The sequence below is a fragment of the Phalacrocorax aristotelis genome, chromosome 11 (assembly GCF_949628215.1).
Source record: "Phalacrocorax aristotelis chromosome 11, bGulAri2.1, whole genome shotgun sequence".
NCBI classification, from domain to species: domain Eukaryota; kingdom Metazoa; phylum Chordata; class Aves; order Suliformes; family Phalacrocoracidae; genus Phalacrocorax; species Phalacrocorax aristotelis.
The window spans coordinates 11,850,928-11,872,482 of NC_134286.1; the positions used below are offsets into that span (position 1 = coordinate 11,850,928).

Genomic DNA, 21,555 nt, shown 5'->3' on the forward strand with positions numbered 1-21,555 from the left:
TTATTATCTCAAAGAATATTCCACCAGAATTAATCTCCCATCCCCAAGCAAAGCTCAGACTTCACCTGGAGCTCTGGCATCTGTAAGACTCATAGCAGGATCACAAAAAGTTTGACAACACCATGCACAGCTCACAAATGTGGGGATCTGCTGTCTCACCCGTAGCAATGTGAGACACAGGTGCAAGACCCAGAACAGCACAAGCAGAACAGAGCCATCCCGGCTGCAGTGCAGAGAAACCCCTGGGTCTCCTCACCTTGGAGGCACGCCAGAGCATAGCACACCCTGCTCTGCACACCACTGAGGCCCGGGGATGACCATCGGCTTGTGAGAGGCAGGTATGCACCAACGCTGCTGTGCAGAGGTGCTCCCCGTGTCATTGCTGGGCCTCTGCCCTGCCTGTGAAGGGACAAAGGCTTTCTCAGGTCCAGCCTCCTGCCCTGGTTTTGGCAACCACGCGAGCTGGTGTGAGGGGTGCAGCCAGCCCCACCGCACCCCAGCAGGGTCCCATGAGCGTTCAGACTTGTCAGCACCCTCCCTGGTGTGCGCAGGCTGACGGCTCTGCTAGTGCTGAGCACGTCCAGGGGCTGGAACAGGGATGGGGCTGCCCCCAGCAGAGACATGATGGGGACACTGTTTCATGGGGGAAAAGACCCCACGCGGTCAGCGAGACGATGCTCTGAGCGGCAGCTAGCGGTGCTGGTGTGCCGCCTCTGCGGGGACGCCGTGTCCCATCCGTTTCACTTCTGAGATCGCCCCCCACCCCGGCACCGGCGCCGACGCGGGGCCGGCGGCGGGCCCCAGCGCAGACGCAGCACCCGCGCGGCGGCGCTGACCCACGGGGCCGCCCCCGGCCCGCCCCCGGCCCCTGGCTCCTCCCGGCGCGGCGCGGCGCGGCGCGGCCCGCCCGCAGGCCTCCCCCCGCTGCCACACGGGCGGAGCGTGCGGGCTGCTCGCGGCGCTGCTGGAGGCGGGGCCGTGCGGCGGGGCCGGGGCCGGGGCCGGGGCCGGGCCGCTCTGCTGGAGCCAGCGGAACCGGCTGCAGCTGCTGGTGGCGGCAGCGGAGCGGCGGCGGGGCGGCGGATGACCCTCAAATCGGGGCGCAACGCCAGCGCCGGCAGCATGCGGACGGCGCTCTCCGACCTCTACCTGGAGCACCTCCTGCAGAACCGGGCCAAGCCCGAGGTGAGCGGCGGCTGCCCTCGAGGGAGAGCGCGCCTCTGCCCCCCAGTCCCCTTCCCCGTCCAGGGCGGGCGGGGAGCCCCGGGGTGCCCTTCTCCAACCCACGTCTGTTGTGCTCCTCCTTCCCCGCAGGCCCTTAGCCCAGCACCCTGCGCTCCGCTCAGGCCCGGCTCGGAGCCCCCGGGGGTCCCCCTCCATCCCGTCCCTCCCGCACATGCAGCGGGGAGCAGGGCCCTTAAGGCAGAGACCCCACGGTGGGCAGGAGGTGGGCATCCAGGTATGTGCCCTGTATGTGGCACCGCTGGCCCCCAGCACCCCAGGACCTTGGGGGAATGGTCAGCCAGCGTGGCCAGCACAGTATGGCCAGGCAGGGAAGAAGGAGCTGGGTGGTGGGAAGGAAGGCTTCAGCATCCTGCCACGGAGGAGCTTGTGCTTGTTTTGCTGCAAAGTTGTAGCTGGTCTGGACTGGAACTGCCTGTCACATGAGCTGATTCAGCTGCTGAGCAACCTCCAGGCCCACCGTGTGGGATGCAGGGGTGGTGGTGGTGGGTCTCAGCCCCAGAGAAGGAGGATGCAGGGCATGGGCCAAGAGGTCGCGCGTGCCCCATCTTCAGTGGAAGGAGAGCAGGCTGCATCAGCTGTCTTAGTTGTGTTGGGAGGGTCCCTTCCCCAGCTGGTGTCATTTGGAGTAGCTTGAGTGCAACGGGGAGAAGGTCAACAGTTCCTTGTGTTAGGCAGCTGGTGGTTTTCTCCCAGCAAAGGTTTTCAACTTTGACCAGGAGTCCCTGATGGAGCCATGGCATAACATATGTGGGCTGAGGTTTCCTTGTGGCTATGGGTAGCCCCTGAGAGCAGGGAGGAAATTTCCCTGAAGTGCTATCGTTGGTCCACTCCTGTTGGACACTATGGCATCCAAAAGAGGCTTGTCAGATCTGTCCCATACCAGTGGTTCATGCACTTTTTATGGCTCAACCCTGCCAGAGTGCTATAAAAAAAAAAAAAAGGAAAGAAAAAAGCTTTTAAAGCAAAGTGTGTGGATCAGGCAGCTGCTGAGAGGAGCTCTTCCATCCCCCTGCCTGCAGGATCCAGGCAGAAGGCCTGCCTGGCCACAGGCAGAGCAGGGATGCCAATGGCAGCAAGGCATGCAAAATGTAGGAGCTGGCGTACAGCTCCCTGGCATTACAGTATATTTATTCCAGCAGGAATAAAGAGGGAGATGGTGACCCAGGATCTGCCTGGAGCCTTTTAAGAGGAGCTCTGTAGGGCTGGCACCCAACCAGGGTTACATGTCCTGAGCTTGCCAGTCACTCATGTGCTTATCCCCATGTCGTGTGCATGCAGAGACGATGCTGGCCCATGGCGGCTGTGGGCCTCTCTGTGGGACAGTATGGACATCACCCAGCAGCAGCTCTTGGGAGGGGTGCTGGGTCTGGCTGGCTGCTCCTTGACTGGAGTCAAACAGGGCGGCTGGGAGGTTTCTCTTCCCCATTTCCTCTAGCAGAGATGTGCGCTGGGAAGTGCCGTCCTGCGTTCCTCCCGTGGACTACGGGAGCACAAACCCTCTGCAAGTGGAAGCCGTGTCATTGCTAGAAAACAAGCCGAAGTAGAGGAAGCTGCTTGCCCTCTTCCCTTGAGCCCCAGCACATGTCTGCGTATCTTTTCCTTATCTCCAAACTGGCAAATACAGGTTTATCAAAGAGGTGTGGGCTTTATGCCCAGCTGTGCACCTGGTTGGCAGGGTGACCTTGGGCATGTCCCCTTATCGGCCATGACTCAGTTCCCCAGCTGTAAAATGGGCAGCAAATGTGACCTTTGAGAGGCCAGTGGAGAAAGGGAGGGTGCTTCTGGAGAGAGCTGAGCCTGAGGGTACAGCGGGGACACTGTGCTTCCCTGTGGGCAGCTGTTGCCAGGATCCAAGTGGTGCCAGCTCGAGAGCAGACTGAGGCCACAGTCTCCAGGGACCAAATCCTGGAATGACCACAGGCACAACTCAGCTGAAAGCCAAATAAAACTTCTGGGCTTGACCAAAATGAAGTGGGGAGGGCTGGTTCCAACTTTTTCATCTCATGCATTTTGCCATGTTCTGGTCTGTAACAGCTGCAAGGGAAAAGGTGTTTTGAAGGGCTTGAAGGTGGGGATGGAGCGGCTGTCCTCAAGATTTCTTCTGTCAGTGTTGTGGTTTTATTGACTCGCCCTTGGAGGTCACCAGTTTCACAAACACATCTGGAAGGCTGCATCAGCCTTTCCTGGTAGGAAGATGGTGCCTCAGCAAAACTGACTGTGCTCTCTTGAAAATCTGGCCTTTCTCCATTGCAGCACTCCATGATCTGGAGTCAGTGAGAGGGCATGCAGAGCCAGTGGCATCTTCTGGCCTCCACAACCACTTTTATCCCTCCTATTTCTTAGGAAATATTTCCCTTTCCTACTGCAACCTGTTGGTGTTGCTGGGCCTTTTCCCAGTGTCAGCAATGGTTCAAATGCCTTTTTTAAAAAAAAAAAAAAAAGAAAAAGAAGAAAGCAAAACTGGATCATATTGCTGGAATGGATCTTGAGTGAGGATGCTCCTGCAGTTGTGCTGGCAGACCTGAGAAGGCAGTAGCCCCCAGCAGAAAGCAGGGATGGATTACTTCTAAATGCCCATGTGGCTGTTGTTCCCCAGCCTGGTGGAGCAGCCCAAAAGCAACCCCCAACCTCAATTTTTTTTCTTCCTAGTTTGCTCTTCTTACATATTGCTGTGCTTTTAAAACTGTACTACCGAGACTGTGTTGCACATATCTCCTGGACTGTGTGGAGGCAAGGTTGGGAGCACTGGAGGGCGGGAGGAGGGGTTGCTGGGCCAACCCCTGCACCAAACAGTGCCCCAGCCTCCCTTCATACACCCATGGTTGATTATAAGTGAGGGGTGATGATTCCTGGAGGGAGCTGGGATTTTGTTGGTTGCTGCGGGCAGCAGAGCATGTCTTCCTGCCAGCCAAGAGGGTCATCCGCAGGGATCCCAACTTCAGGGTTCCCTCCTGAATCCAAGCTGCTGTACTTTGGGGGCCCACGTGGCAAAGCCAGCAGCATCTGACCTTTCTCTGTGTGCTCACCAGGGAGCCCTGCTCTTCCAAGGCCACCTGATAGTGAAGTCTCTTGGTTAGAGCAGCAAGGAGAGATGAGGAATCAAACCTCCGAACGTGCCCTTTGCACTACAGTGCTGATTTCCCCAAGTGCTGCTTCAGCCTCCTGCAAATGAGCTGACCAGTTAATGTTTGATTTGCTCAGTGGTGTGCAGCTTGGCTGAGCCAGCGTAGCAGCAGGAGCACCCCTGGCAGACAGCAGTGACCCCAACAGTGTCTCTGACCTGTGTCTGCTTCAACTCCTTGCTGCCCTGACAGGATGCCAAGCCCTGGGGTCCTCACAGAGGATTGTGGCACACTCACTGAATTTCCTATTAGTAAATGCTGCCTGGGGAGCCGGTCCCCTTCCTTCAGCCCCGGGATATGGGGCAGAAATCCGGGGTCTTGAGGAAAATGCAGGCAGGGAGCTAGGATGTGCCTTTTTGAGCCATGGAGCTGATGGCTCCTCTGTGCATTGCCACCTGGAGCAGGATTTGTGCGTGAGGATTTGTACCCTCGCCAGTGAGCTGCAAGGCACCTATAGGACTGCCAGGTGCTAGCACAGCACCTAGCATCCCTGTTGCGCAGCTAAGCCCCTCAACCTCCTTGCTCCGTGGCTGGCCCCAGTGGTGACCAAGCCCAGGGCTGTGCAGAACTGGCAGTGGCTGGTGGCCATGGAGCCGGCTCTTAGCAGCACTTGCAGATGTTTCCTGCAGAGCAGTGCATAAGTAGCAGCGTCTGGCCCACTGCCAGCATGACATGAAAGGCTCTTGAGGTCACAGGCTATGCCAGGCCAAGCCAGCTGAGAGTGTGGTGGCTGCCAGGAGAGTGCAGGGTAGGTGATCCAGCCAGCTGGCTCACATGCATGGAGCACGAGAGCGTGCATGTCTTCTGTCTCCGGCTGCTGGATGCACAACACCAGGGCTGGAATCTGCCACCCCATAGGTCCTGGTCTTCCTCATGAGCCAGGCATTTTCCCATCCCCATCCACCAGCTGCCCAGGGCGGTCAGCAAAAGCCCACACCATCCCAGTGTGGCTGTTTGGGGCAGAGGGAGTTGCCGGAGAACCCTGCTGGGTGCAGAGCTGCCATCACGTACCTGGTTGCCATCCCCAGGCACAGCAGCAAGACTCTGGTGACAAGGCTTTCTCTCTGGGAGTCACCAGGGTGCACTAGTGCTGCATCAGCATCAAGGTCTGGGTGTTTTCTCCAGCAAAAAGCAAAGGTCAGGGCCAGGAGGCTCAGCTGGTGGGGATGGTGGGGATAGCAGGGAGGGGGAACTCCCAGCCCTTGGAGCAAACTGTGCAGTGTCCTGCGTCATTGGGCTCTGCTGAGCCTACAGGTTTGAAGCCAGGGATTGCATGGTGTAATGCTTTCCCAAGGCATGACCAAGATAAATGTGATCTGTGCTGACTCAAACCACCTCATGGGCACTTTGGCCTTGGGCAGGGCTGGAGAAGTTCCTCATCTTCCTCTTCCTCCTCCCACCCGCTGGCTCAGCAGAGCTGGGACAGCCAACAGAGAGCTGAGGGCTGGCTCTAGGCACCTGCACTGCTGGATCTGACCCTCTGCGCTGCAAAAGGCATGGTAGCAGCATGCTCTGCTGGGCTGGCAAGCTGGGCTGGGGGCTGTGAGTAACTTTTCCTTCCACCCTGGGGGTCCTTGGCCCAGGTGCTGCTCTGGGCTGTGATTCAGCCTTCTCCTTCATGGTTAAGCCATTGGCAGCTGGAGCCCATGTGGTCACCTTTTTCCTCTGAGGAGGAGGTTGGTTGACTCTTTTAGAAGTAGTTGGCTTAAAAATAAATCACACATCTTCCCTGTTGTTGCAGTGTGGCACATGGCTCCCTGCGCCCTTCCCAGCCCGGCCTCGCCAGTGCCTTTGTGTCGAGGCTGTGAAAGTGCCTGTGCCTCGATGCTGGTCCGTCCCTCTCTGCCAGCACCTCTCCCACTAGCCCAGCTAGCCCTGGTTCGTCCGCCGGCTCAGTCCCTGCTTTCGACCATTGCACAGGGCTGGGCCGCTGTCTCAGCCTGGCAGCACTCTAGCACATCCCTGTCAAAGCTAATATTGTGGTTTAGTGCCATGGCTGTACCCCACCAGCCAATGCTCTTCACCCCAGTTGGACCTGCAATGAACCTCCCTACGGCCTGGCTGGATCTTGCCCCTTGATGGCATGGCACTGCAGCCTCTTCTCAGCTCTGGGCCAGGTGCCTACAGTGGGTGAGAGTGAGCTGGGGCAGTGGGGTCAGGCTGCCGCTTCCCCACCTGCTGGCATGGAGCCCTGGGGCCCAGCACTCAGTCGGGTGTTGGCATGTTGGTGTGCAGCAGGGAGAGCTGTTGGCTCTGCTCAGCTCAGTGTGGTGTGCCACGTCAGTGATACAGGACTAAAGCAGGGAAGGACCTTTGCTGGGTGTCCTTGCAGGTTTGCTGGCTGTGGCTCCCAACCCAGACACTGCTGGGAGGGAGGGTGCAGGCTGCAAACTGCGCAGCAAAGCCAGCAGCCTGGTGTGGAGTGGGGCAGTGGCAGGGAGGGTTTGCTTTGCCTCGCGGGCTGGCATGAGGACGTGAGCATGCCAACAAGGCGCGCAGATCAAAGCTGGCCTGAGTTTTGCTGGGCCAGCACCCACCTGGGAGAGGCCTGAGGGAAGTCCACTGCACTTGGGGCCAAACTGGCACATCTGCAAGGTGTGTGGAGACTGCCCAGCATGCCCAAGGGGTTTATCAGGGCTGCCCCAGGCTTTCTCAGACTGGGAGGTGGCAGCTCACTTTGCAGTGTCCTTGCTGCATGGCAGGGTGAGTTTGGAGGTCTCTGCCTGGGACCCCATGCACCTGCCACCTGCCCCAGTGCCAGCCCCTGCTGGAGACAAAGAACAGAGGTTTCCCCATGGCTGAACACCCCTGCTTGGCTTCCCAGTGCTGGCCAGCACAAACTGGCCTGTGGCTACAAGCTGGGGAGGGGAACGGGGAGTTTCTGGCTGGTTTGGGAGCACGTTGCCTTCGGTGCCTGGATGTGGACATGGCTTTGTACCGTGTTGGTTGACCATTGACATAGATGAGGAAAGATTGAACTTGCAAACTGAGCAAAAGCAGAGCCTGTCCCCAGTTCTTAGGGGTGAGTCCCAAACTGCTCCATTTACTCAGTGAAGCTGTCCTGGGCTTTATGTTCTGCAACAAGCCAGCTGCGGGCTAAGTGCTGCTGTGACACACAAGTCGTGTTTGGGACTCATTGCTGCAGAAGATGATCAGCTGTGGACTTTTTGGCTTCTGCTACCTGTAGCTTTTCCAAAGTTTTCTTACTTCCTGTGTTTCCCAGGCTGGAAAACTGCAGATCAAGCCCACATCCACATCTTCAGGAGTAAAGCTCTTTTGCTCTTTTCCTTTTCTTGCTCTTGCTGTCCTCTCCTCCACCTGTGCCCCACCTGCACCCCACGTACCCTAACATGGTGGAGTAGCTCAGCCCCACAGCAGGGAGCTGGCACTCCCAGGCCCTGTTCAGGTTGAGCCCCTAAACCTCGATTTTGTTTTGCCCTGACAGGCCATCACTCAGTCCCCAAACACCATGACTGAGGACATTTATACCAACGGCTCGGCAACTCTGGGCAGCCCCTCCCACAGCAATGGCCGCGAGGTGCGGAAGATACGCCTTGTCCAGTTCGAGAAGGTCACGGAGGAGCCCATGGTGAGAGCCAGCAAGATCCCAAAGCCTGGTGGGACCCAGGGGGGTGGAGGGGCAGGTAGAGCCGTGGCAACAGGCTGGCCTCAGGGGGAGCTGGAGATTGCTGGAGACCTCAGCCACAGGAAGAGGGTGCTGGATCCTGCCTACTGCCTTGGGACCTGGAATGAGCCATGGGTGGTGATGCTTGTGCCAAGAGGAGCTGCAGCAGGCTGGGCTGCCCATGTAGGGGGCTTCCACCCAGCCACTGTGGACATGGGCCTGGAGAGGACTTTGCTGAGAGTGCGGTAGCTCTCCCCTCCAGCGAGCAGGATTTTCCTGTCTTCCAGGGAATCACACTGAAGCTCAACGACAAGCAGAGCTGCATGGTGGCCAGGATCTTCCACGGGGGCATGATTCACAGACAAGGTAACGAGGCCCTTGTAGAGGCAGTGTGTGGGGTACATGTCTGTAGCTGGTTTCTTTCTGTGCAGAGATAAGGTAGCCCCCCAGCACTGTTGGCTTTTCCCTGTGACATGGAAATCTGTGTCCATTCCTACACTAGGAATATGTCAGGAACTCTGGACTCGTTGGTCTCTCTGCATGGTTGTCATGTTAGTACACTGGAGGCTTTAGGGAGAAATGAAAGGTTGGGGGAAGGGCTCTCCCAAAAAGGAACCAGAGACTGTCTGTCTCCATCTCATGAAGGGGTCACTGTAACAAGAGATGGATCATACCCGAGACTGCGGGGTAGCTCTTCCCATTCCAAAAGTGCACAGGTGGGACAGGCTTGCTGTGGATTGGCTCTGCAGAGCAAATGAAGATGCCAAAAGAAATAAATAGGTGCTGTTTTCTGGTTTTGAGTCTTGCCAAGGGGGCATGGAAATAAGATGTTCTGTGCTTAGAAGAGGCATCTTTTCCAGCCTTTGATCTAAGTGGGAGGTCTGAACTTACCCCTGCCAAAATAACTCAGAAGCCATTCCAATAATGCTGCTGGAGCCTGATTTATAGCAGTGTATCTGAGGCTGTAATCTGGCTGGGTATATAAACTGAAAACACACGAAGTCAAGAATGCTTGTGTTAAGGGCTCTGTAAGGAGGCTGTCATTTGGCTTCAGGTGAGATACTTGGGGTTGGGTTTGAATAACTCTGAAACAGGTGCTTTGACCAATCTAAAGTGCCGAAGGACACACAGTGGAAAGCAATCTGAGAACCTTCAGACTGGACAAGGTGTGTGTATTGGGTGGAGGGGCAAGAATTCATTCCCCTTGTGCTTTAGTCCCATCTGCTTAGGTGATGTGTGGCTCCACAAGCATTGCCCAGGCAAACACTGCAGTGTCCTGGCCACAGCTTGCCCAGGGGGTCAGGAGGCTGGTGGAGCTGTGTAGTTTGGGTTTGGTGAGCAGCTCTTGTCCAGTCCTGCATTTTCATGTTTCTCCTGTTGCTGGCAGGCTCCCTTCACGTGGGTGATGAAATCATAGAAATCAATGGGCAGAGTGTGAGCAACCACTCAGTTGACCAGCTGCAGAAGATGCTGGTAGGTATTTGCTTTTGGCAGTGCTGTTCCCCAGGAAGGACCCTTTTGGCCTGCAGATGTGCATGCTGGCTGAGCATTCACACCCTCCTAGATATCAGAGCCAACACACAGCTGCCTGCAGCAGTATGATGCAGCAGGAGCCAGGGCCACTGTGCCAGGGTGCTGTAATACAGCCAAATGCTGGGTCTCTGTATGCAGCCTTGGTGGTGTGTGCTTGTTGCTTGTTTCTGGTCTCCTGAGAGCAGCAGCGAAGGCTGTTGGCTGGGTCCCTGACATGTGCTCTGTGTGGGGCTTGGAAACCGCCTGATGTGCAGCTCCAGCCCAGGGGCTGGCTGCTCTTGCAGACCTGAGCCACTCCTGCAGGTCACCTTAGTGCCATTTCCCTGCGAGGTCACAGTGATCCCTCGCTAGAGACAGCTTTGGACAGGGTCTCAGACCTGCCTTGGGTTCATACACAGGCCATCCTGATCCATGCCCAACATGTAGGACCTGGCCAGATGGAGGTGGTGGTGGTACTGGGGACACCCACCAGCAGCCTAAGCAGGAGACCTGGCCCTGCTGCAGTGCCATGGCCCTCTCCTGCCTGGTGGCAGGACATCCCTGCTCCAGACAGTGGGACCAAGGAAGAGCTCATCTTTGTCTCCTGAAAAGGGTGGTTGGCCCAGGAGGCTCCTCCAAGCCTCCAAATGTGGTTGTCCCCACAGAACCACATAGGTCTTGTGAAGCATGTGGTACAACAGTGCATTTAGCCTGTGGCAGGCAAGGGAGTGCTGTGCCTCTAATGCCACCAGGAGGGGACAGATGAAGGAGACCTGGCAGAACCAGCCTCTCCTCCCAGGCTCCTCACTGTGGCAGCCAGGCTGGAGATGATTCAGATCTCTATGTTTGTTTAGCAGTGCCCACAGCCAGCCCCTTGTGGGGGTGCTGGTGTCCCCCCATGGTGATTCACAACCATGGCAAAGCTATGCTGCCATGGCTCTTAGCCCAGCCCCAGGAGAGCTGTTTCTGGCCAGGCTGTGTCGTCCCCCAGCATCACAGCATGGCTGGGAGCACCTGGGAGCCTTGCCTTTACAGGTCGTGGCACTCAGCAGCTCCCTGCTCACATTGCTGCTGTCAGGCTGCCTCTAGGAACCACCTCCTCCAATTCTTCTTTCTCCCCTTCCTTTGTTCACTAGAAAGAAACCAAGGGGATGGTCTCAATAAAAGTCATTCCCAACCAACAAAGCCGCCTCCCTGCTCTCCAGGTAAGTGCAGCATCCAGACCCATGGGCTGTGCTGGGATGTAACTGTGGGGCTGTGTGGGACCAGAGCAAACCACAGAGAACCAGTGCTGGGGAGAGAGCTGTGCTGAGCCAGGGGAAGGACGAGATGGCTGCCCAGTCATCTTGCCAGAGCATGAAGGGACCTGTCCTCTGCTTATATTGCTGCAAATGAGCAGATTTTGACCCTGTGCAGATGTATTTCCCCAATGCGTATGTAGGGACATGGGCCTGGGATGCCTGAGCTGTGTGCAGTGTTTGGTGACGGGAAAGCAGCAGTGTATGCACACCAGGAACCTTGAGTGAGTTTCCTGCCACCTCCAGAGGTGCAGCTGTTAGAGCCAAATCCTCATTACAGGGCCACAGCAGCACCTCTAGGTGCAGCACCAGGCTCTTGGGGCTCCCCACTGTCTCTGATGCATGGTGCATCAGCTGCAAGGAGGACGACCTAGGCCCGGATGCCGCCAGCACACTTGTGAGCAGTGAGTGGGAGGAAGGAAGAGGGGAGAGGAAAGCAGCTCCTTCCGCCTTCTGCCACTGCCAGGGTGGGGGTGATGTGCTGTGACGGGGGTGACACCCACCTGGCTTTGCCTTTGAAATCCTGCTGTGGCCAAAATACTCAGGATAGTGGAAAGGGCTGGCTCCTGTGCTAAGACTACAGTGCCTGCTGGCTGGGATGCTGTCCTGTCTCTGGGTGCAGGAGCCAACCCCAGCACAGCACCCCTCTCATGGACAGGCAGGAGTGGGAGAGGAGCTCAGAGGCAGAGGGTGCAGGCTGGATGGTGCTGGGGTGGTCTGGGGATGTCCATGCCACCCTCCTTCCTTACCTTGAGAAGCTGAAGTCTCTGGACATGGTGGCAAGTGAAAACCTTCTCTGTTTCTTACTCAACTCGTACTGTCCCCATTCCAGCTCAACCAGCCTTGCACATTTCTTTGTTAAACATTGGCCTGTGTCTGCCCTTCCCTGCTGTCCCTCTGCCCTCCCTGGCCTGACCCAGCCACCTTTGATTGGCCAGGCTAGCTCAGTGCCAGCAGTACAGTTACCACTGAGGGGGGGGAAAAAAAAAAACCACACAGTTGCTGGCTCACACGAGGCTGGCCATGGGCTCACAGAAGGGCACAGGGATAAACTTGCCAGCAAAAGTTGTCCTCCCTCTTGCTGTGTCCAGGGCCATGGTGCTGTCTGCTCCCTAGACCCCAGCTCACAGGCTGCCTGTGTGTCTGCTTGTTGCAGTCCACTGCCAAGAGTGGACTTCTGATTTTGTTTCAACTCCTGGATCCTCATGATCACCTTCATTTCAGGGTCTGGCAGGCAGGATGGTGCAGGTGCCAGGGTCACATCGCCCCCTGCGCTGGCTTGCCCTAAGTGTGGAAGCCAGCCACTTTGAGGCCAGCTGAGTTCTCTTAGGGTAGGTCTGCTTGGTAGGGTCCTAATAAGAAGCACTGAGCACTCAGGTCTCTCAAGTAACTCCTATTTGGTCTATGGGAGCATCTTTCCGAAAGTGACCTGGCTATGTCTGTGTTGGGCTACCAGGGCTGCAGGAGCCGAGGGCTCCAGGCAGGTGCCTGGGCAGTGCTTGCTGTGTGTCCCCTCTGTGTTTTGTGTTGATGACCAGCTTCCTGGTGCCAGAGAGTGCTTTCAAAACAAGCATCAGTCTTCATCCTGAAAGATGATGCCACTTTTGTTGTCTTCCATTGTGAGAGATCGCATGTCACAGCTTGATCCACATGCTCTGCTTTTCTGGCACTGAAATGCAACCATGTTTATGTCCTGCTGGCCCTGTGTCTCCAGCAGCACTGTAGAAGGAGGACATGCTGTAGGAAATTGTTTTCATGTCGAACAGGGACAGCATGCTCTACCCTATCCAGGGAGGATGACTTTCCAGGCCCTGCCTATCGCATCTGAGTACAGGACATAGGCATCACCCCCATGCTTGCTATGTGCTGCATTTCTGCAGTTCCAGTTATTTCTGGATAACTTGATATGGTTGTGCTCAGTGGGAGCCTGCATTAGCGCGAGCATAAGGCTGGGTCTGATAGTGCTGCTTCCCTTGTAGAAGGATCTCCTGCTCGTGGCACAACTGCTGGGCAGACCCAGGCATGCCTGGGGCCCAGCACCCTCCTGAAGGATCACAGAAGTCTCAAACAACAGCGAGCACCCATGACTAGTGGGAGAGCCTGCGGCACTTCTGACCATGACTGGGGGCTCCCAGCAGCCTCACACCCACACGAGAAAAAAAACCAGGAGAGGAACAAGGGCAATGTGAGGTCTGCGCCTAGCCACAGCCTTACTTTGTTCCCTAAACCTTATCCTCCGTACCCTGCTTTGGCTTTGCCCCCAACCTAGTCCTGACCTGATCCTGATCTTGCCGGGTGAGCTGGCCAGAGACAAACTGCAGCTGCAGCAGCTTTTCAGACAAGAAACCGTTCATCCAGGCACTCAGAGCAAGCATCAGTGCAGAAGACACTGGGTGCATGGATGTGGTCTGCCCTCTTCCCCAGGATAGGTGATTCCCAGCCATCCTGTGGCTCTCTGACAGTCTACTTTTCTGAACAGTCTTCCTGGAAAACAAGGTCTGTTTGCAAAAGCCACATGCCATTTCTCTCCTGCCCTTGCAAAGATGCTCAGGGACAGCAAGAGCCATGGGGTGTCCAGCTGCCTGCTGGCTTCAGAAGGGCTTGAGGCCATGGGAAGGCAGCAGGGTGCACTGCCCCAGTAGGAACAGGTGCCATAGACTCCCTTCTGAAGAGCTGAGTGAGCAGAAGGGACAGGAAAGGGCCACATTCTCACACCTTCCTGGTCCCCAGGAAGGTGGCACAGGGGCCTGGGAAGCAGCAGCAGCTCATTTCCAGTTGCAGCTGTGATGACTGTAATGTGGCAAGAGTAGCTGATGCTGAAGAGGCAAGGACAGACCCACGCAGGGATGGATATGACACCACAATCTTGGCTCCCCAAAGGCCCTGTGCTGGGGAGAGGCCAGGGCATCACAGCTGGAAATTTGAGACATGGCATTCCCTGGGGTCCCCAGGACATGGGATTGCAGAGCACATCGTTGCAATGGCTCGTCTCTGCTCATCCCACTGCAGGCCCCAGTGGCCATGCTGGTCCAGGTGGTAGGACTCCTCTCTAGCTGGCTTGACTCAACAAGGACTGTGCAGTACTTGGGGGACTAGGAGGGCGGGGGGAGGCTACATATCAAGGTTCAAGCACCAGCTGTAGGGTATGCAGGCCTGCCTAGAGGCAGCAGCCATTTCACTGGGTCCTAGCAGGACCAAGATGCCATCCTCCTCCCTCCATCACCCACGAGCATGTCCCACTGGAGGTCTGTGCCCAAGAGCTTCCCCCAAGGCTTTGTGCATCTCCTTTCTCCCCACCCAGCCTTGTGGGGCCTGGAAAGCAGCAGAGGCTGGGCTCCCTCCTGGAGCAGGGACCTTGTTCCTGGAGCTGGCTCTGCATTCACTGCTGGGGGATACAGTGTGAGGCTGGGAGCTGGATACGACCAAGTTCAGCCATTCTGGCTCCAGCTTGCTCTCTCTTTTGCAGATGTTCATGAGGGCACAGTTTGACTATGACCCAAAAAAAGACAACCTGATCCCCTGCAAGGAAGCGGGGCTGAAGTTTAAGACTGGTGACGTGATTCAAATCATAAACAAGGATGACAGCAACTGGTGGCAGGGCCGGGTGGAGGGCTCCTGCACCGAGTCTGCAGGACTCATCCCTTCTCCGGAGCTGCAGGAGTGGTAGGTCTCTGGATTTGGCCAGAAGGGCTGGATCTGGGAGCGGAGGTGGGAACAGGAGCCATGTGCTACCAGGTGTGTAAGCATGTTGGGTAACACCCATGTCACTGCTGGGAAAAACAGGCAAATGTCACCTTCATCTGCCACAGGGTAAGCCTTTACCTGTCCCAGCAGCCACTCTGTTCCTCTTGCCCTTGCATGTCTGAGGGATAATCCTGCTGCTCCCCCAGGGCTTGGGGTGACAGCTGGACCATGGTGGTGGTGTTCTCTCTTGGCAGGCGTGTGGCAAGCATCACCCAGTCCAGTCAGAGTGAATCCCCGAGCTGTAGCCCCTTTGGGAAGAAGAAGAAGTGCAAAGATAAATACCTGGCCAAGCACAGCTCAAGTAAGTGTGAGCAGAGCACTGGGCTCCATCCCCAGTCCTGGACAACATTCCTGCCTTTGGGTAGGGGTGGATCTGTCCTCCAAGGGAGTCAGACCAAATGGCCCAGCTGTGTTGGCAGTGGAACCTTGGAAGGATATCCTACAGCTGTCAGCTCTTTTGAGTCCCTTCTCCAAAGTCCTCCTACCCCTCCAGTGGCCACAGCTGTGTCCCTGTGCAGCTCTTTAAGTGCATGAGACCAGGGCTGGGAGCCAGCCACCGAGCTCCTGTTCTCTCCTACAGTACAAACCCTGGCCCTCCTGGCCCTGAGCCCCTTGGGAGGTTGGGCTCCCAGGCTCTCAAACCCCACAGGCTGCAGTGGTCTTGCTGCTGGCTCAGCAATTAAGGAGCAGCCCAAATTGCTCCCCACAGCTGCCAAGCCGTGTCCTTGGTGGGGCATGGAGGCTGCCCCTCAGCCACCTGTGCAAACATCCCATGCTAAGCATGCCTTGGCCCAGCAAAGGTGGGTGCCTGAGGACATGCTGACTCCTAGTCTGACCTGCAGCTCCAACCAGCAACAAATAATGCTGTAAATCAGAAAGATAAATAAAGCTGCCCTGCAACAAAGCTCCCTGCAGTATCCTGCCACTCTCCCACCCCTCCCAGGTCCTACTGTTCTGAGCAAGAGCAGCCCTGTAGTCTCCTTCAGCAGCTGCTGGTCCAGCTCCCCATCACCCCCTCTGCACCTCACCTGCTGCTTGCTGCTGAGGCTGCTGCCCTTTTCCCTGAGCAGCCAAAGAGGGATGAGCTCCCAGCCCAGTCCTGAGCACTCCTTCCGTTTTGCCCAAGGACCTGCCTTTGGTCCAACACACACATGGTTCTCCGGCTGCAGCCGAGCCAGCTCTGACCACTCAATGTCTCCTTTCTCCTCCACCCCAGTTTTTGACCAGCTAGATGTGGTTTCGTATGAGGAGGTCGTGAGGCTGCCCGCCTTCAAGAGGAAGACTCTGGTGCTAATCGGTAGGTCCTGCCTCAGACATCATCCACAGCACAGGGGCTGCATGTGGTGTGTCCTGAGGGTAACCAGGACTGGACAGGGGCTGGGGCAGCACTGCCCTTCAAAATGCAGTATGCTTTGGGGAGCATTTCTTCTGCCTGCAGCAGCCGCTAAGTAGGCTGACCTCCTCCATGCACCATTGTGTGTGGTCTGGCACCTGCATTGCGATGCAGAGGTAAAGTTAATTCAGGAGTTTCTATCTCCTAAGTATCTTTATGGATAATTTTTATTAAAAGCAGCTCTGATCTGCACAGCTGCACTAAAGCAAGCACTCCCACGCTGTGTGTGCTGAGCACTTGGTGGACCCCACAGGCATGGGCAGCCCACACAGCCCAGCCCTGCTGGCTGCTCAGTGGGCCCATGTCCCATCTCCATATGGGGCTGGATGTGAGCATGCCCCAGTCAGGGAGAGCCTCTTCCAGGACTGGAAAACACCACAGGCAAGCTCAGAAGGCAGATCCTGGGCAAGGGCCCAGGAGCTGTGTACCTTTTCTCAGGCCCAGAGGCTGGCAGGGAGCCAGCATCTCCTGCCAGGCTGCTCTGAGCCAGGCTCCAGCATATATCCCTCCTTCTCTGCAGGGGCCAGTGGCGTGGGCCGTAGCCACATCAAGAATGCTCTGCTCAGCAACAACCCGGAGAAGTTCATGTACCCACCCCCACGTAAGTACCCAGCCAGGGCTATGGGCACAGCACAGGGTGTGTTTCCTCTCTCCTCCTTGAGCCAGGACCTTCTGACAGCAGATGGGAGGTGGGGAGTCGTTCCTCCAGCACCACCAAGCCCCTGGTATCAGGGGCCATCACACAAGGCACTGTAGGGCTTCCCTGCCTGCTGTCCCATGGGCTGAACCTACCCAAATATGGCTGCAGGGCTGCTACCACCCATATTGCAGTCATGCCTCACTCTTCACATCTTAACAGCTCTCCTCCTCTCCTCAGACTGGCTGAGTTCCCTACTTGGCCCAAGAGGAAGGAGTTGAAAGGGGATTAGTACAGCCTAGTCTTGAGGTACACAGGTGCACCATACCCTAGCCCCATGCTCAGAAAGGGAAGGCAAGATGCCCAGGTCACCCAGAGCAGAGGCTGCCTGCTCTGCTGTTCCACAGTACTTCTGGGGTCCAGCATTCACCATCTCCCTCCCTCCCCAGACACCACACGCCCCCAGAAGAAGAATGAGGTGGATGGAAAGGACTACTACTTTGTCTCCACTGAGGAGATGACCCGGGACATCTCAGCCAACGAGTTCCTGGAGTTTGGAAGCTACCAGGGAAACATGTTTGGCACCAAGTTTGAGACAGTGCACAAGATCCACCAGCAGGACAAAATCGCTATTTTGGACATTGAGCCCCAGGTAGGGGGCAGGGGAAGGGGTGGGCAGGATGGGGGTGGCCACAAATTGAACTACCTGTGCGTTGGCTGTGATTGTCCCTGCCTTCCCAGTGCACTGCTCACCTGCCCTTCCCAAAGGAAAAAGCCAGGGAGTGCTGGGGTGGCATTTCCATTCCCAAGACATGGGTGCAGTGAGGGTATTCCCCATCACAGCACACACCTGGCTGTGACAGCAAGGCCAGGGCCAGGCTGCCGTGGGAGTGGGGGTGCAGGGCCAGCACAGGCCCCACCCAGGGACCCTTTCGCCTCTCTGACACAAAGTGTGTGGGTGCTGCTTTGCAAAGTGGCAGCTGTGTCCAGTAGCCAGCCCAGAGCAGGGCTCAGGATGCCGTTACCTCCTCCCCCATGAGGTGCAGCGGAAGCCATGCTGGGTCACCTCCTCCAGCTTCACCTGACTACCCCAACATCACCCAATTAGCCCCAGGCTCAGGAGTCCACCCAGAGAGCCCACGGCCCAATGGGGTGGCCCTTTCAGCCCACCACTGCATCACAGGCACCATCACACACTGCCTGGTGGGGCAGCTCCCACCCTGAGGAATGGCCATGCTCTGGTAACTACACACCTCTCTCCACAGACCCTGAAGATCATCCGCACGGCTGAGCTCTCCCCGTTCATAGTCTTCATTGCCCCAACAGACAAGGCAGAGCAGGTACGTGGCAGGGCACAGAGGCTGAGTACTCCTCTGGCTGGGCTTGCTTGCCCATGGCAGGGGGACGAGCAGCCCACTGCAGCAGCCCAGGTCTCTCTCCCCGCTCCACAAGCTTCTTCCTGTCTGCACTGATTTTTGTGGTCCAGGAGAGCAGGGCACCCTCCTCAGCCCAGACCTCAGAAACAGGAATTAGTGATTCCTGCAGCTGTAGACTCTGTCCCAGATTGTCACCCCCAGCAACAATCATCCCTGCAGCATGTAGTCACTAACATGTAGTGGGGCACACAGCCCAGGACCCAGGGCTGTCTCCAGCTGCAGCAATGCTGCAGAGCAGGAATCTTTATCCTCCCATCCGCTATGCAGACGGAACACACAAACAGCAACACACACAAACAGCAGCTCCTTTCTTTGCCTCATGAAGATGGTCATCCCTCCAAAATTAGGATGAAAGCAGCACTGATGCTGCAGTTAACTCATGCAGCGCCAAGCACTGCCAGGCTGGCAGCCACAGGCTGCCACTGCCCGGGAAGCTGCTGACAAAGGGAGCAGTGCTGCCACCCTGCCCTGCCACAGGCTGGACTGGCTTCCCTGAGGGCTAACCTCCACAGGGAGGGAAGAAGCGAAGGGAGAACAGGGAAACCCACAGAGCTGTGCTCTTCCTGGACTCGTGGCCAACCAAGGCCACCTCTCCCAACCTATTAATTTGGGGTTCATAAAGCTTAGGATACAGATAGTTTGCAGAAAGGGTATTATTCAGAGCAAGTATTGCATAGGCATTTAGAGGTACATTAAGCTGCAGAGAATTGTAAAGCCAGATGCAGCAGGCTGGGGGTGGGGGAGTTGGGGAAGGGGGGCCTGTGTCAGGGCAGTTAAGCAGCAAGCTGTTCCTGCCTCCATGCCCCATCACCCGCCACTGCCTCCAGGGAGAGGAATTCACTCCTGCCGCAGTGGGCAGGGCCAGCCCTGCTGGTGCAGGCACTATATATAGCTATCTGCCGTAGCTCAGGTAACTACTTACTAGAAGGAATGCAGCACAGCCAAAATGTGACCCATCAGAGCTCATGTCCCAGACAAACTGCTTATTGCTCTCCCCTCTCCACACCTAAGAGCTGCTGGACAACACACAGCAGAGCTGCAGCAAGCACAGCACCCCAAGCTCACCCTCCCAAGCACAGAAGCAGAGAGCCACTTGCGTTTCAAGCTCCATTAGGGAGATATGTGGAAATCGTCTGGACTTCACTGTTGAGGGCACAGCTGCCCACAGGGGCACACTCCTGGGATGCCCCTGCTAGCTGGGTAGCTGTGCGGACTAGGCACACCTGCAGCAGAGGGCAGGCAATTTCGCTTTTACTATGAAGACATTCAACTTTATCCCAGCCAAAACCAGTAGAGGGAGACTGGTACAGCTCTGCCAGCCAGTGCTGTTCTGGCCAAAAGCCAGCGTGGAAGGACCATCCCTGCAGGGATCCTACCTTGAAACCAGCCTTAGGTGTTGAGCTGGCTACCCTGAATAGAGTAGTGATGAGCAGCCTGCTGCTTGGCAAACCTTCTCCTTCCAGGGAGCTGCCAAAAAGCACTTTAAAGATAAATACAAGACCAAGCAGGTCTGGCCTCACTCTAGCAGGTAACCTGACGCCCCCAGCATTGCATAAAAGTCCAGCAAAAGCCCCAGACACACACTCCCACAGATCGCACAACAGTTCCTAGCTTGTCAGACAAGCTCAGTGCTCTGATACTTAGCAACCACTGGAGTTGTTTTGGTGGTGACAGCTTGCTTGTTGGGGTGCACTGTGAAATTCCCCTCCTCCCCAGCCTCCTGAGAACTCCCTCCTGTTTCTTGCAGTCAGAGGCTTTGCAGCAGCTCCAGAAGGATTCAGAGAGCATCCGCAGCAGATACGCACACTACTTCGACCTCTCACTGGTCAACAACGGAGTGGAAGAAAGCCTCCAGCTGCTGCAGGAAGCCTTTGAGCAGGCCTGCAGCTCTCCACAGTGGGTGCCCATCTCTTGGGTCTACTGAGAGGGCATCTGACCCCAGCCACTTCCCATCAACCATCCTGCAGCCATGGGGAGAAACCTTGTCAGCCTCCCCTGATCCACACACAGCCCAGCACAACTCCCTTCCTCTGCTGCTCCACGGGCATGGTCTCAATTGGTGGACACACATGCAGGGTCTCCAGATCTCCTCTCCCAGGGGAACCCAGGACAGGGGCTGCCCAGGGGCCAGTTGCCTCCTACAGCATGGCAATGCAGTGCTAAGTTAGTGGCTACAGCAGAGCCCAGGACACCTCATTAACTCAGAGCACAGCTCCCCACCTCAGGTGGCAAGTGAAAGCACAGTCCTGCTGTAGCACCCAGCCGATCTTATCTGCATCAGTCCCACAGAAAGCAGTAGAGCAGGGGCTTTCCAGGCAGATGTCCCCTGCCATCGCAGGAGTGCACACTGCACCACAACCACCTTGAAAGCCTGGCTGGTGTCCATAAGGCTTCAAGGAAGTCCACAGCTTAGGGGGCTTCACACAGCCCACACCAGAGCTCCTACATCCAAGGGCTTCCCCTCACAAATAGGGAAGAGCAGAAAAAGGTGAGTGTGTATTTGACAGTGGTGGCATGGAGCATGCCATGCCTAGGCAAGTCTCACCCCGCATTCTGAGGTGGGAGTTTTCCAATTCACCCTGTTCAACTGTAGTTGTAAGACCTCAAGACCTCACTATATTTAAATGCTCACCATGCAGCTTGGATTGTTACCATCTGGCTGGAGAATCTCGGCAGCTGCTGAGGAAGTCCCACAGACCAAACCCCAGTGGGACAGTTCAATGGGTAAATTAGATCCAGCCACAAGTACCTTGCATGCAGTGTCTCTACAAAGACCATCCAGGCATGTTTTCCAGAGTCTAGGGTGTCTCACATACTCTATGCAGACATAAAAGCCACCCACACAAAGGGGTTCCTTCTTCAGGAGTGTACTGACACACAAGCCCCACCATGACCATGTCCGGGAAGCATCAACACAGCTCCTGGGCAAAACACAGCCATTATTTAGGTGAAAGAATCTCATTTGTGTGTTCAGCAGTCAGCTAGGGAAAAGGGAAGGGGGTTAAGAAGTCTTGCGCAATTTTTTTAAGGATGCCAAAAATAAAATCTGTTGATGTGCAATAGGGACCTTTGTTCTGATCCACTGCAGGGAAACAATGAGCAGCAATAAACGTGCTGAAACACTGCTGTGACTGGTGTTTTACCTCTTAGGCTGAGCACTTGCTCCCAGGTGGAAGTCTGTTCCCACCTCTCTGACCATAACACACGAGGTTAGACAGGCCAGGACCAAACAGTCCCTCCCAGCCACCATTGGACCTGTTCAGCACCTCACTCCAGCAAAGGAGGAAAGAGAACACCCAGCTTCCAGGCACATGTCCCAGTGGGTTTTACCTAAGTGGAGTGTGGCCCACTAAGCACCTGCGAAGTCCTGACCAGCATCAAAGGCCCTTCTAGTGATGGTCCACATCAATATGACCAGTTCCCTGCATCAGCAGCTGCTTCAGGAGAGCAGCACAAAAACTAGACAGAAGGGGTAGCTATTTACCTGCCCAGCTGCAGCACGCACATGCACTAAGCTGCCTCCCCTCCCCATGAACAGACCAC

The 21,555-nt window shown here is 56.4% G+C and overlaps 1 protein-coding gene across 1 annotated transcript; it reads left to right on the forward strand.

Annotated features, from left to right (window-relative positions):
- Positions 1-917: 917 nt before the first annotated feature.
- Positions 918-21,136, forward strand: MPP1 (MAGUK p55 scaffold protein 1). The gene is made up of 12 exons (XM_075106963.1): positions 918-1,185; positions 7,813-7,956; positions 8,280-8,358; positions 9,380-9,465; positions 10,641-10,709; positions 14,269-14,465; positions 14,741-14,847; positions 15,763-15,843; positions 16,460-16,540; positions 17,026-17,228; positions 17,842-17,916; positions 19,760-21,136. Exons 1-12 carry the CDS (start codon positions 1,084-1,086, stop codon positions 19,934-19,936), a joined length of 1,401 nt encoding a protein of 466 aa, XP_074963064.1. The 5' UTR covers positions 918-1,083; the 3' UTR covers positions 19,937-21,136.
- The last annotated feature ends 419 nt before the right edge of the window (positions 21,137-21,555 follow it).

Excerpts from the sequence above, each read along its gene's own strand:
- MPP1 (XM_075106963.1), top strand. The coding sequence starts at position 1,084 with ATGACCCTCAAATCGGGGCGCAACGCCAGCGCCGGCAGCATGCGGACG. Across the intron at positions 9,466-10,640 it reads ACCAGCTGCAGAAGATGCTG|AAAGAAACCAAGGGGATGGT; the intron begins GTAGGTATTTGC and ends TTTGTTCACTAG. Across the intron at positions 14,466-14,740 it reads TCTCCGGAGCTGCAGGAGTG|GCGTGTGGCAAGCATCACCC; the intron begins GTAGGTCTCTGG and ends CTCTCTTGGCAG.